At 49.8% G+C, this 14,162-nt stretch overlaps 1 protein-coding gene across 1 annotated transcript; it reads left to right on the top strand.

Moving 5' to 3' along the window:
• The first annotated feature begins 510 nt into the window (after positions 1-510).
• On the top strand, positions 511-3,499 carry LOC125966016 (uncharacterized). Its single transcript, XM_049716793.2, has 2 exons — positions 511-2,960; positions 3,020-3,499. Exons 1-2 carry the CDS (start codon positions 514-516, stop codon positions 3,345-3,347), a joined length of 2,775 nt encoding a protein of 924 aa, XP_049572750.1. The 5' UTR covers positions 511-513; the 3' UTR covers positions 3,348-3,499.
• The last annotated feature ends 10,663 nt before the right edge of the window (positions 3,500-14,162 follow it).

Consider the following 14,162-nt stretch of genomic DNA (forward strand, 5'->3'; position numbering starts at 1 on the left):
AGGTGGATAACGGCCGTCTCGGTCACGCTATGTTGCGTGATGCAGTTTTGAAGAACCAAATGCATTTATTCAATGAATAAGTCAAGCTAGTTCTATGTTTATGATGTTGTAAGTTACGGTACCGATTGAAGTTGAGTTCGAAGCCAGTGGAAAACAGCGCTGCGTTTGTGCTCTCCAGGTACAAATGTTGTGATCTCTGACTGACGACCGGGCGAGACTCGAGTAAGAGATGTCCAAACGAGCTCCGGCAGGGCGGGCCAAGGCGGAGCGAACGGACGCCCTTCAGGCCGCCAATGACGAGCTGAGAACCAAACTGATGGACGTCCAGTTAGAACTTCAGCAGGAGAAGAACAAGGTGAAAACCTCAACAGACAGACACTGCCTGCCTCCCTGCCTGCCTCCCTCCCTCCCAGTTTTCCCGATGTAGATTAGACATGCGTGTGCCATGACTGTGTCAGCCTACATCAACAAATGCACCGAGGACGTCAGCACCACTAAGAATATAGTCATCTGATGGCGCCGCGGATGGCTGCCACGGTGAGTCGCTCTCTGTTTCTTTGTCTTATTTTGTGTGTTTTCTGTGTCTTCTGCTGTCCATCCCGGATCACTTTTACTAGAGAAGCACTGTTAAACATCGGTCAGTCTTCTTCTGGTATTTTCTCTCCTGTTCTCTCTGATTCAGATTGTTTGTCGGAGATTTTAGCCGGAGCGGCGGTGCTATACAAGCTAGCGCGACGGCGGCGACGCGGAAAACGAGCGGGAGCCCTCGTAAAGCTGAGGCAAAGAGGGTTCCGTTCTGCCCTACCGTCAATTCATCTGGCGAATGTCCGCTCCCTGGCGAACAAGATGGACGAACTGCTGCTCCTCACTTCAAGGAACACGGACTTCAGCAGATCCGCCGCGCTGTGTTTTGTTGAGACGTGGCTTAGCGAACGAACCCCCCACCACGCCATGGAGTTAGCTGGGTTTCGGCTAACGCGTGCAGATCGCAGCGCGGAGCTCTCCGGAAAATCAAAGGGAGGTGGTCTCTGTTTCTACATTAATGAACGTTGGTGTACCGATGTCATGGTGTTGAAAGAGTTTTGCAGCCCTCTCCTAGAAACACTTTTCATAAACTGCCGGCCGTTCTATTCACCACGGGAGTTCTCCTCGATCGTCATGGCGGCTGTTTACATCCCACCACACGCACGTGCGAGTGAAGCCACGCAGATGCTGGCTGACCAGGTGACAGATATGGAGAAACTTCTACCAAATTCACTAATCATTGTTCTGGGTGATCTTAACAGGGCGAACCTCGCACACGAACTCCCCAGATACAGACAGCACATAACGTGTCCCACCAGAGGGGCACAGACACTGGACCACTGCTACACCGTAATTAAGGATGCATACCACTCTGTGGCTCGTGCAGCTTTAGGACTCTCGGACCACTGTCTAGTTCATCTGGTCCCTGCCTACAGACAGAAACTAAAAACTTCTAAGCCTGTGGTGAGGACTGTCAGGAAGTGGACAGTGGAGTCAAGGCAGGACCTCCAAGCCTGCTTTGACTGCACCGATTGGAGTGTTTTTGATGCTGCAAATTCAGACTTGCATGAACTCACTGACACTGTCACATCATACATCAGTTTTTGTGAGGATCTGTGTGTGCAGACTAAGACCTTCTGCACGTACAACAACGACAAACCTTGGTTTACACCGAACCTTAGGAGGCTGCGCAAAGTCAAGGAGGAGGCCTACAGGAGCGGCGACCGGGACCTGTTCAAGCAGACGAGAAACACACTGAACCGAGAGGTCAGGAAAGCCAGGAGGTGTTACGGGGAGAGCCTGGAGAGACACCTCTCTGCCAATCCTGATCCCTCAACAGTGTGGAAAGGCCTGCAGAGCATCACGGGCTTCAAGAAACGAACCCCCCGTCCTGTGGAGAGCCCAAGGCTCGCTGACCAGCTAAACAGGTTCTACTGCAGGTTTGATCGGTCCTCCCACACAACGGGACCTCCTGCAGCACAATCCACACAATCCACATACTCACCTCCCCCCACAACTGCTCTGTCCACACCTCCATCACCGTGGTCACCGACTCTCTCTCTTGCAGAGGCCGCGCCCGCACTCCAGATTCGCGAGGAGGAAGTGCGCCAGATGTTCCGGAGACAAAAGATCAGGAAGGCACCGGGCCCAGACGGCGTGTCACCTTCCTGCTTGAAAGTCTGCGCTGAGCAGCTGGCGCCCACCTTTGCACGGATCTTCAACCGTTCCCTGGAGCTGTGTGAGGTGCCCTCGTGCTTCAAGAGCTCCACCATCGTTCCAGTGGCCAAGAAGCCCGCCATCACAGGTATGAATGACTATAGACCTGTTGCACTGACATCTGTGGTCATGAAATCTTTCGAGAGGTTAGTACTGAACCACCTGAAGGATGTCACGGGCCCCCTGCTGGACCCCCTCCAGTTTGCCTACCGGGCAAACAGGTCAGTAGATGATGCGGTCAACATGGGACTGCACTACATCCTGCAACACCTGGACACCCCAGGAAAGTACGCCAGGATCCTGTTTGTGGACTTCAGCTCGGCGTTCAACACCATCGCTCCTGACATCCTCCAACAGAAGCTCATCCAGCTTGCGGTGCCTGCCTCCACCTGTCAGTGGATCACCAGCTTCCTGACCAACAGGAGACAGCGTGTGAGGCTGGGGAGCATCACATCTGACACCCTGACCACCAACACTGGAGCCCCTCAGGGATGCGTCCTCTCCCCACTGCTCTTCTCCCTCTACACCAACGATTTCTCCGCAAGTGACTCTTCCGTGAAGCTCCTGAAGTATGCAGACGACACCACTCTCATCGGACTGATCCAGAACGGTGATGAGACTGCGTACAGACAGGAGGTGGAGCGGCTGGTCCACTGGTGCAGCCAAAACCACCTGGACCTGAACCCGCTCAAGACCGTGGAGATGACAGTGGACTTCAGGCGAGGCCCTTCACCACTTTCACCCCTCACTATCCGCAGTAATACTATTCTCTCATCAGACACCTTCAAGTTCCTGGGAACCACAATCTCTCGGGACCTGAAATGGACCGGCCACATAGACTCTCTCCGGAAGAAGGCCCAGCAGAGGCTGTACTTCCTGAGACAGCTCAAGAAGTTCAACCTGCCACGGGAGCTGCTGAAGACCTTCTACACTGCCATCATCCAGTCTGTCCTCTGCACCTCCATCACTGTCTGGTTTGGATCGGCCTCCAAACAAGACAAGCACAGACTGCAACGGACAATAAGGACTGCAGAAAAGATAATTGGAATCAACCTCCCATCTATCCAAGACTTGTACCTGTCCAGGACCAGGAAACGTGCAAGTAACATCTCAACAGACCCTTCGCACCCAGGTTGCAGCCTGTTTGAACTACTCCCCTCCGGACGCCGTTATAGAGCTCTGTACACTAAAACCAGCAGACACAGAGACAGCTTCTTCCCCCAGGCTGTCGCTCTGATGAACTCACACCACTCTTAGAGTCTCAGAGTCATTACTGTGCAATAACATCCCGCTTGCCACACCTTTTTTGTCTACACTGTTTGGACTATGTGTCCTCTCTGCATCCATTGCAGCCTGGTCATCCTAGAAGAGGGACCCTCCCATCTGTGGTCTCTTCTCAAGGTTTCTCATTTTCCCTAGCTGGAGTTTTGAGTTTTTCCTTGCCCTCTTGGGAGTTTAAGATCAGGGGGTGTTTGAGAATATCTTTCGTTCTTCACATGTCCTGAGTGTTGTTGTTAGTCACCTAAATGTTGAACAGAGGCTGTGATTTACCGAAGTCAAATTCCTTGTTTGGCACGCTCAAACATGGCGAATAAAAAACTCTTGAATCTTGAATCTTGAATAAAAGCTGCACAAATATCATCACCCGGGGCAACCAACGACCCTGGATGACTGAGGAGGCACGTCAAACGCTACGAGCGCGGAACTCTGCCTTCAAGTCTGGCGACAAGGAGACACTGAGGACAGCGAGAGCCAACTTGAACCGTGCCATCAGGATAGCGAAGCGAGACCGCAGTCGAAAATTTCAGGATCGTTTCCACGACGTCAAAAACATCAGGAGTATGTGGCAAGGCATACGGGCGATTACAGACGACAACTCACCCTCCCCCCCCCCCGGTGGGTGTAGTTGATGCTGACTTTCTAAATGGTCTAAATAACTTCTTTGGGAGGTTCGAGGCACTAAACGGCACTCCAGCAGTTAAAACTGTCCCCCATCAGGAAGAGGAGGTACTCTGCCTTGACTCCGCCGATGTGTTGAAGACCCTGAGGAGAGTCAACCCCTGTAAGGCCCCTGGCCCGGACAACATTCCTGGGCGTGTGTTCAGGGAATGTGCAAGTCATCTGGCTGGGGTCATCACAGACATTTTTAACACCTCGCTGGGCCAAGCCACAGTGCCGGCGTGCTTTAAGACTGCCTCCATCATTCCGGTGCCGAAGAAACCTCAAATCACCTCATTTAATGATTACCTGCCTGTTGCACTGACTCCGGTTATGATGAAGTGCTTCGAAAGGCTGCTTAAAGGTCACATCGTTTCCAGACTCCCCCTATTATTTGACCCGTTCCAGTTTGCCGACCGGCAAAACCGCTCCACTCAGGAAGCCATCTCCTCCGTTCTTCACCTGAGCCTGGCTCACCTGGAGGAGAAGAACACCCATGTGCGGAGGCTGTTCCTGGACTTCAGCTCAGCGTTTAACACCATCATCCCACAGCATCTGGTAGGAAAATTGGAACACCTGGGCTTCAACACCCCCCTTCGCAACTGGCTGCTAGACTTCCTCACCAACAGACCTCAGTCAGTCCGGGTCGGACAGAACACCTCTGATGTCATCACCCTCAGCACAGGCTCCCTTCAGGGCTGCGTCCTGAGCCCCCTGCTGTGCACCCTGATGACACACGACTGCGTCCTCAGGTTCACCACCAATCACATCGTGAAGTCAGCAGACGACACAACGGTGGTGGGGCTCATCAGAGACAACAACGACCTGGACTACAGAGAGGAGGTGGAGCAGCTGGTGGGCTGGTGCAGAGAAAACAGCCTGATCCTGAATGAGGAGAAGATGAAGGAGATCATCGTCGACTTCAGGAAAAAACAGCCTCACCACGCTCCACTGATCATCAACAGCTCAGCTGTGGAGGTGGTCAGCAGCACCAAATTCCTGGGGGTCCACATCACAGAAGACCTCACCTGGACTATGAACACTACGGCACTGGTCAAGAGGGCACAGAAGCGCTTGTACTTCCTGCGGAGGATGAGGAGAGCCCACCTGGCCCCACCCATCATGAGGACGTTCTACAGGAGCACCATAGAGAGCATTCTGACAAGCTGTCTCTCTGTGTGGTGTGGAGGCTGCACCGCCTCCGATTGGAAGAACGTGAGGAGAGTGGTGAGGACAGCAGAGAGGATCATAGGGGCTCCTCTTCCCTCCATTCAGGACATTTCATCTCAGCGCTGCATGTCCCGTGCCCGTAACATCATCAATGACCCATCACACCCCCACCATGGACTGTTCTCCCTGCTGCCCTCTGGGAAGAGGTTTGCAGCATCCGCTGCAGGTCCACCAGGTTCTGCAACAGCTTTTTCCCTGCTGTCATCAGACTGTTGAACACTAGAACTGTTGAGCTCTAAACTGAACTCTGCATCACACATTCACAGAACTGTACTTTATGACACTACGGACCTCTATCTTGCACTATCTCGCACTACCAACTTTACTGAACTTGTATAAACCCTTTAAATAGAAGTTTAATACATGGTTTAGCATTCCTCTGCACACTCTTGAATACTGTTTTGCCTACTTGCACTATTGCATAATTATCACTGCTGCACTTTATACTTATTTTTAATATATATATATATATATATTTTTTCATAGGATATGTTACTTCTATTCAACTGCAATATCACTACTTTGTTGTAAGACGTATGCAACGGAATTTCGTTTTGTATGCACCATGTGCAGACAAGATGACAATAAAGTTTGTCTAAGTCTAAGTCATGTCAGGTCAGCTGTCTGGAGAGAGAGAGAAGTCAGGACCTGCGGGCGGAGCACCACCGTGCCACCGCCGCCATGACGGAACTCAAAAGCAAACTCCATGAGGAGAAGCAGAAAGAGTTAGCCATTACCAGGGAGACATTACTGCGGCAGCATGAAATGGAGCTGATGAGAGTGATCAAAATCAAAGATGGAGAGATCCAGCGACTGAATGCCTTGGTCCTCAGCCTGAGGGACGGCTCCATGGACAAGGTGATCCGCTCTATCCGTGTCTGACTATCCGCACGCCACGTCGGGCTTCGATGCGGCCGCTACCGTATTGTGTAGCTTGTCCCCAGTAAGCGTCGCGGCGCTCCGTTGCGGTCTCAACGGCCCGGTGTGGCGCAATGTCTGCTCAGGTGAGGAGGGGGGGCGCTTTGCTGGCGGAGGTGGAGGAGACGCGGCGGTGTCGGGAGACCGAGCGGTGTCGCCTCCACCAGGAGCGCGGAAGAAGCCCTGGCAGCGGCCCAGCAGGCCTGGCAGTCCCGAGCGGCCGAGCTCCGATCGGCTCATCACCAGCATCGGGAGGAGATGAGCCGAACCAAGAGAGACTGCGAGAGGGAGATCCGCCGACTGGTAGGACTGATCAGATGCGCGGTGCGTGGCTATGTTCCCAATTTCGTTGTATACCTGCAGTGCAATGACACCTAAGGCATTCTATTCTATTCTATTTCACAAGAAGAAAATGTCCGGTTGCTCGCTTCGCTTTTGTCACAGCAAAGGTGTTCTAGTCGATTCAAGAAAAAAATTGGCCGGTTGCTCTCTTTGTTTTTGTCACAATTCTGGCAAATGAGTTTGCCCGCCTGCCTGAGCGCTCCCCGTTTGTACATCCAGACGGATGAGATCAAGCTGAAAGACAGAGCGGTTAGTGTTTTGGATGAAGCCCTGGGGCCGGCCACGTCCACCGCCTTCAGCTGCAGACTCAGGCTGCCGAGCAGCAGATCGCTGCCCTGAGGGATTCCCAAAGGGCGGGCCTAAACTACCCTGGAAGTGGGGTCAACGCCGCTACTAGCAATCCTCTTCATTGCGTAAGCCACCTCATCACACACTTGCAGTACGCATGACTTAGTTCGTTGCTGGAGGAAGGTAGCACAAAAACAGTTTTGAACTTTGAACGAGTGCTTGTGTGTGTGTGTTGCGGGGCGTTTTCAGTCTCAGGAGGATCGGGACACGCGACGGTTTCATCTGAAAATCGCTGAGCTCAGCGCAGTCATCAGGAAACTGGAGGATCGAAACGCCCTGCTTTCTGAAGAGCGCAATGAACTGGTAATTTATTGACGGCACGCTTGAAGGTTTGCGCTACGTTTGATGCGCGCCATCCAGCGAGGGACCCATTGCGCTTGCTTATTAGTTGAGCGGCGCGGCGAGTCGGTTGCCTGGTAGATGTCTTTTATTGGGAGCCAAAGCCACGATTCCGTTCAAACCGATGCAAAAGGAATGGATACGTTCTGGCCCGCGTGTTGTGCGTCTTTCACATCCCGCACTTCATGCTTGCAGCTAAAGCGACTGAGAGAAACAGAAAGCCAGTTTCTGCCACTCCTGTACAAAAACAAACGCCTGAGCAGGAAGAATGAAGAACTCTCGCTGGTGCTGTGTCGCCTTGAAAACAAAGTGCGCTTTGTCACCCAGGAGAACGAGGAGATGGCAAGCTTGGTAAGTCGACGCGGACAACGGCGGCGTGCCAACAGAGTCCACTGCATTTGTGTTCCACAGAGAAGGCCTAGTTCGCTCAATGACCTGGACCGCGGTTGCGGCCAGCAGGACGGTGAAATGGAGTTCCTTCAAGTTGTGGAGCAGCGGCACATCATCGACGACTTGTCCAAGGTCTTCAGGCAGGCGACTCGGTGCACGTACGGCAGCGCCGCGCTCGCTCGCTGTCGCCAGGAAACCTTTTCCGTCCAAAGCTTGGCCGGCGGCCGCCATCCAAAAAATTGGCCCCTTAAATTCCGACCTTTCAAGCAGGAGCATTGTGCGCACGCGTTTGAACACGCTTTAGACTTGTTTTGCCGTTTTCAGCAGCTCAAAGCTCCCGTTTTGTCAGCGCCTTTGCCACTCGCTGTGCGCTGAAAACGACGGACTTGCCCGGCTGCTCAGCCCGTCAACCATGAGCCGCGAGCGCGACGTCATTGTCCGTAGGCAGCTAGTGGCAAAATGCACCCTGTTAGAGTTGCGCTCGCTCCAACTTATTTTGCAAGAACCACACGGGAGACAAGTAAGTTCTTTTGGACACCTGCAGGTGGAGAGTCCATCCGTTGTACGAATGAAGTCTGACTCTCGGCTCCTGCACGAGCATTTTAATTAAGAGAAACAGGGTGGGTGTAAGAGTGGATTGAATAGAGGAAGCCCTTGACCTCTAGTCAAAACATAGCAAGGGGTGTTTTACGACTTTGTGTAGGAAGGGATAAGCGATAGGGATAAATAAGGGATAAATAATATTATTTATTACAGGTCGCAGTCAAAGTCAAAGCAACACAATGATACGATAAAGATAATCTGGAAAACCCTGACACACCCTGTAGTTGTCACTTTTGGAAAAGACGAGCGTCCCTCCAATCATCGCCGGTGACGTGTTTTTCAGGCTCTGGAGACAGGAGCTCATGTCAGAAATGTCATTGTGAGTCGCGTTTGTTTCTGCGCCGGAGCCGTTCGTTCCCTTTGCATCCAAAGAATCTCAAAGGCGGATTATTTGTGTCGACAGGAGAGAGATTTGCTGCTACGATACCGACGTCGAGAATCTCTGAGGAGGAACAAAGCGTGAGGTCCTGCAAGGTGAGTCTGTTTGTTTGCGGCTGCTTGGTGTTGCGCAAGATGAAATGGCCTTTTTCTCGCTATCGTTCCTCTCGTCGATTCATCGTGAGGTGTCGCTTCAGTTTGTTCAGAGAGATGTTTGCTTCCGCGCCCGCAGGTCATCGAAACATTTTACGGCTACGACGAAGACGTGTTGGTGGACTCGGACGGATCGTCCTTGTCTTTTCACACCGACAGAACCCCCGACACGGAACCCGAAGAGGTAGCCCGCCATTTCTGCCAGCGTATTGGCACCAAACATTCCTCTTCAGCCTGGAATCGGACTCGTCTTTGCGTCGCGGGTGCTTTGTCGCCGGTCTGACTGATTCTGGTACTAGTGCTGTGTTGCATTGGTGTGTGCATGAAGAGGCGGAGCTTCGCTACCGCCAGCTGACGCAAGAATATCAAGCGCTGCAACGAGCCTACGCTCTGCTAGCCCAGACCAGCGAAGGGGACTACGACGCCGAGAAGGAGATCAAGGTGGCGCCCCTTCCCGCAACCCCCGGCCGGGTCGCAGCCTCCCCGTTCTCACCCAGCCTCGGGTGTTCTCTGGTCTGAAAGGAGGAGGAGGAGCCTCCCTCCTCCTCCTTTCAGACCAGAGAAAAGCTGATGGTAGAAATGGGTCACTATCAAAGCAGAGTAGCAGATCTGGAGTCAGCGCTGAAGCAACAAGGACAGGTAAGCTCATCAATGAGCACACCTTTTTCTCAGACAAAATAGCTACATTCTTCAGTCACTCATCCGTCTGGCATTACTGGACCAACCCCCCCCTTCTCACCCTAGCCGAGAAGGTAACGCGCACGTCCACGCACGCTCTCGCATTCTGCTTATGTGACAGCAGCCTTTCCTCAGTGGTTAGAATACATCAAAGTGACCAAGTCAGCACTTCAACAGAAGATGTTGGACATTGAAAGTGAGAAGGTAGACAGACACGCGACATCAGCCAAGGGGAACTCCGGCAATGTGCCCCAACAATTCTGACCTTGAGCTGTGCTAGGATATGTTCTGCAAGCAGAAGGGCTACCTGGATGAAGAGTTGGACTTCAGGAAGTGTTCCATGGACCAGGCTCATAAGGTAAGCCGCCCTCAAATCTCCCGCCGGACCACTGATGGACGAGGATTGCGGCCCAGAGGATCCTGGAGCTGGAGGCCATGTTGTACGAGGCGCTACCGCAGCGGGACTGCCCCGCCACGGACGGCGAAAAAGCCAGCCACGCTGGCGTGAATGACGTGCTGACGGCGGATCAGAGAGAAGAGCTTAGGAGCGCCGTGGACCAATGGAAGCGAGCCCTGATGTGCGAGTTGAGGGAGCGCGACGCTTGCATCCTCCAAGAGAGAATGGATCTGCTGCACAGCGCGCAACAGGTAAGGGCCCAAAGCCAGCCCGGCACTTACTTGCACGCTTACTGGCTTTTGAATGCCACTTTCCATTTGTCCGTCCTAGAGGAACAAAGAGCTGAAAGAATTCATCGAAGCTCAGAAGAGACAAATCAAACAATTGGAGGAGAAGTTTCTGTTTCTCTTTCTATTCTTCTCCTTGGCCTTCATTCTGTGGCCCTAACACCAGCTGGTGAGTGAGCTCCAGCGGCACCGCACTCGACACCTCCGATACACTGCCAGCCGGTCTCAGACGTTGGCAGACGCTCCGATGCCAACGTATACCCCCCGCCACGGTGACAGAGGCACCGCGTCACACCGGCGCTCATCCAATCAGAAGGCAGGAAAAGCAAATTCACATGCAGGGCACTTTTGAACCAGAAGAGAGCGCCACAAAAAACGGTTGTTGCCCCAAACGCGCACTGAAAAGGGTCAGAATAACAAGAGTCCCACTGGCCAGCCGGGGCCACCCGTCCAGCTGTTTCTTCAGGGGGGAAAAAAATTGGAGTCACCGGTGAGTACATTTTGCATTTAGCTCTGCTTTTCTGCTTCTGTCTTCAAGTGTGTGGCATCCTGCGATCAAAGATTCAGCCAACCCCAAAGCGGTTGACCTCAACGTCCCACCACCATGCCTACCAGAGCAGGTGACGTGATGCTTTGGACATCCTTCCGTCTCAGATGCCCAAAAGTACTCTTTGCCACATCTGCGGCAATACGGTGTCTTTTCAAAGGTGCAAATAAATCCAGCGTGGGCGGAACACGCACGTCTTCGGTTTTTCCCGCTTTGTTTGTGTGACAGCTGTTGTGAAAATTTTATACAAATAAAGTTGTATAGTACAGGTTTGGCCAAGCCGCAACTCCCGAACCGCATGCGGCTCTTTTATGTTCATATCAACATTTGTGTGTGTGTGTGTGTGTGGGGGGGGGTTGTGCGTGTTGGCTTCACTTGAGTTCAATTTGGTATTTTGGTCAAAAGCGCATGTGGTGAAATTCCACAAAGTAGGATGGGCAAACACATTTCTTTAAACTATGAGTGTCAATTGGGCTCTCGAAATGGCAGGGAAAAGATGCACAGCAAAACGAAAATACGTAGATGAACACAGGACGTTTTAATCAGAGTGGGAAAGTTTCTATTTTTTGTTGAACGTGATGGCAAACCATTCTGCCTGATATGTCAGACCTCAGCGCATTTCAAAGATTCAAATCTTCAGCGCCATGCACTTCAGCTCACTCCATGCTAACATTGATCAGGCGTCGAACCCGCAACATCATGCTTAAGAGGTGGCCATGCTAACCAGTGCGCCATTATGTCAACGCATAATAACTGTAAGTCTACTGATCAAAACAGCGGTTACTATATGACGTCGCTACGTCGTGGTCACGTGACGCAGACAAGACGTCAATGGACGTGGGCAGAGTTAACTTGTTTAAAAGGGAGTGGGCAGAAGAAATATTTAATTTATTTATATCTATTTTGAGTGCACACCATTATGCCAATGCATAACAACTGTAAATCTACTAAACAAAACAGCGGTTGCTATATGACATCTGCCACGTCGTGGTCACGTGACATACGTGACGTCGATGGGCGTAACTTTCGCCGGAATTCAAATCCGCGGGGAGAGTTAACTTGTTTAAAAGAGAGTGGGCAGAAGAATTATTTAATTTATTTAAATCTATTTGGTGTGTGCGCCATTATGTCAATGCATAACAACTGTAAGTCTACTAAACAAAACAGCGGTTGCTATATGACGTCTGCCACGTCGTGGTCACGTGACGCGGACGTGACGTCGACGCCTACTTTACATCCCACCGATCACAGGACCCCTCGGCTGCATAACCGTGCCCCCTTCCCAACCAATCGGATTTGCTATACGCGAAAACGACGCCAATGGAAAGAGCTTCCGCCCAAATTTAAATCCGTGGGCGTGGCTCGCAGCAGGAAGTAGGAAAACGGCGGCGATGTTGACAAAGACACAGCGGATGGTAACATACGACTAACAAGAGAAATATTTTTATTTTCTGCTTGCAACTGGACCGTCCAGAGCGTACACGGTAAGTACAACTCATCGTTTTTAAAAAGAAGTACTTTTGTTGCCCTGAAAAGCGAGTGAGCGTGGCGTTTGTGGGGGACGTCGAATTTCGACGATTCTTTCTGGTCAACGGTTGTAAATGATTGTGTTGATTAAAAAAGAAAACTTGATGTAACTCTACTTTTAACTGCCGTTTCAGATAGATTTGGAATTGCATCACATCCAATTTTGCCTAGAGCGTACACGGTAAGTAACACTCATTGTGTTTAAGGAGATTTACGTTTGTAATAGCAGAAGTGTAGCCGCGTTGCGTTGTACGTGTGAATGTTGGTCGAGGCGAAATGTTAATGTTTAATTTCATTCCTTTAAGTTCCACGGTGTTTGTTGGCTGCAAGTTTTCCACTGCAAGAAGAGGCTCGTATCATTGACCAGGAGCGAGCTACAATGGTGAGTAGCCATAACATTTATGTTAAACACTTCCTATTTCATGTCTAACAGTACTTGATTTAACAAATAACCATAAATAAATACAGTGTGGGCACTGAAGTTAACATATGTGATTATACTGCCTAATCTGTCACCGAGTAGATTGTTGCAAAGTAATATAAGATCCAAAGTTGTAATTCAGAATAGTTTTCAAAAGAAGGCCATTAGAATTATATACAAGTCTGATTACCCTGAACAAGCTATTAATTAAATCACAAATTCTTCAATTCAAAGATTTGGTAGATTATCAGACAAATAATGTCTAACAGTAATTGATTTAACACATCACGATAAGTAGATTGAGTGTGGGCACTCTCAAGTTAACATATGTGATTATACTGCCTAATCTGTTACAGAGTATGTTGTTGCCAAGTAATGTAGAATAGATCCAAAGTAGTAATCCAGAATAGTTTTGAAGAGGCCATTAGAATGATAAACAAATCTGATTACCTTGAACATAATAACAAGCTAAGTGTTTAATATGTCCTATGAAGTCAAAATTGGGCACCATCATGTGGTGAAATTTGGAATTGCATCACATCCAATTTTGCCTGGGAACAAACAGATTACATAAATCTTAGTTTTGAATAAACCACTCCTTCTCAAACAAGTAAACTCTGCCCATTTTGCGCAGTAGATGTTCTGTTAATATCTAGTATTTATACAAAGTCATAATTTAAATTGCTTTCAACCTTCATTCATCGGTTCAACCAACATTACTCGCTCTTATTACCAACTTGTATTGATTTAACTAAGCGTTTAATACTTCCTATCAGGTCTCAAATCGAGATTTGGCAAAATACAATTTCAGCAAATCCAATTTTGCCAGGGAACAAAAATAGATTAAATAAACTAAATAAGTCCTCTTCCCATTAAATAAATCAGAAAAGTCTGTCTTGTAACCAGTCCTCTTCAAACAAGTAAAGTCTGCCCATTTTGTGCCGTAGATTTTGTGTCTATGCCTAGTATTTAAACAAAATCATAATTTAAACGACTTCTTTCCTTCATTCACTTTGGAAATTTGGAATTGCAGCACATCAAATTTTGCCTGGGAAGAAAAGTAGATTAAATAAATTTAATAAGTCTTACTACTTCCCATTAAATAAATTAAATACGTCTTACTTGTTCCCACTCCTTTTCAAAACAGTAGTTTAAAACGAGGGCCCTTCACTCAACCTTTAACCCTATTTATTCACCTTCTAGGCTAAGTGTTAAAGGCTAAGTGTTAAAGGCTAAGTGTTAAAGGCTAAGTGTTAAAGGCTAAGTGTTAAAGGCTAAGTGTTAAAGGCTAAGTGTTAAAGGCTAAGTGTTAGAGGCTAAGTGCCAGAGGCTAGGCGCCAGAGGCGAGTTTTTGTGGGCTGAAGTTTTAGTGGGGTTAGTGTGAATACAATCCAAAAGAATACAACAGAATACAATACAATAGAA

Source organism: Syngnathus scovelli, unplaced genomic scaffold (assembly GCF_024217435.2).
Source record: "Syngnathus scovelli strain Florida unplaced genomic scaffold, RoL_Ssco_1.2 HiC_scaffold_30, whole genome shotgun sequence".
Lineage (NCBI taxonomy): Eukaryota > Metazoa > Chordata > Actinopteri > Syngnathiformes > Syngnathidae > Syngnathus > Syngnathus scovelli.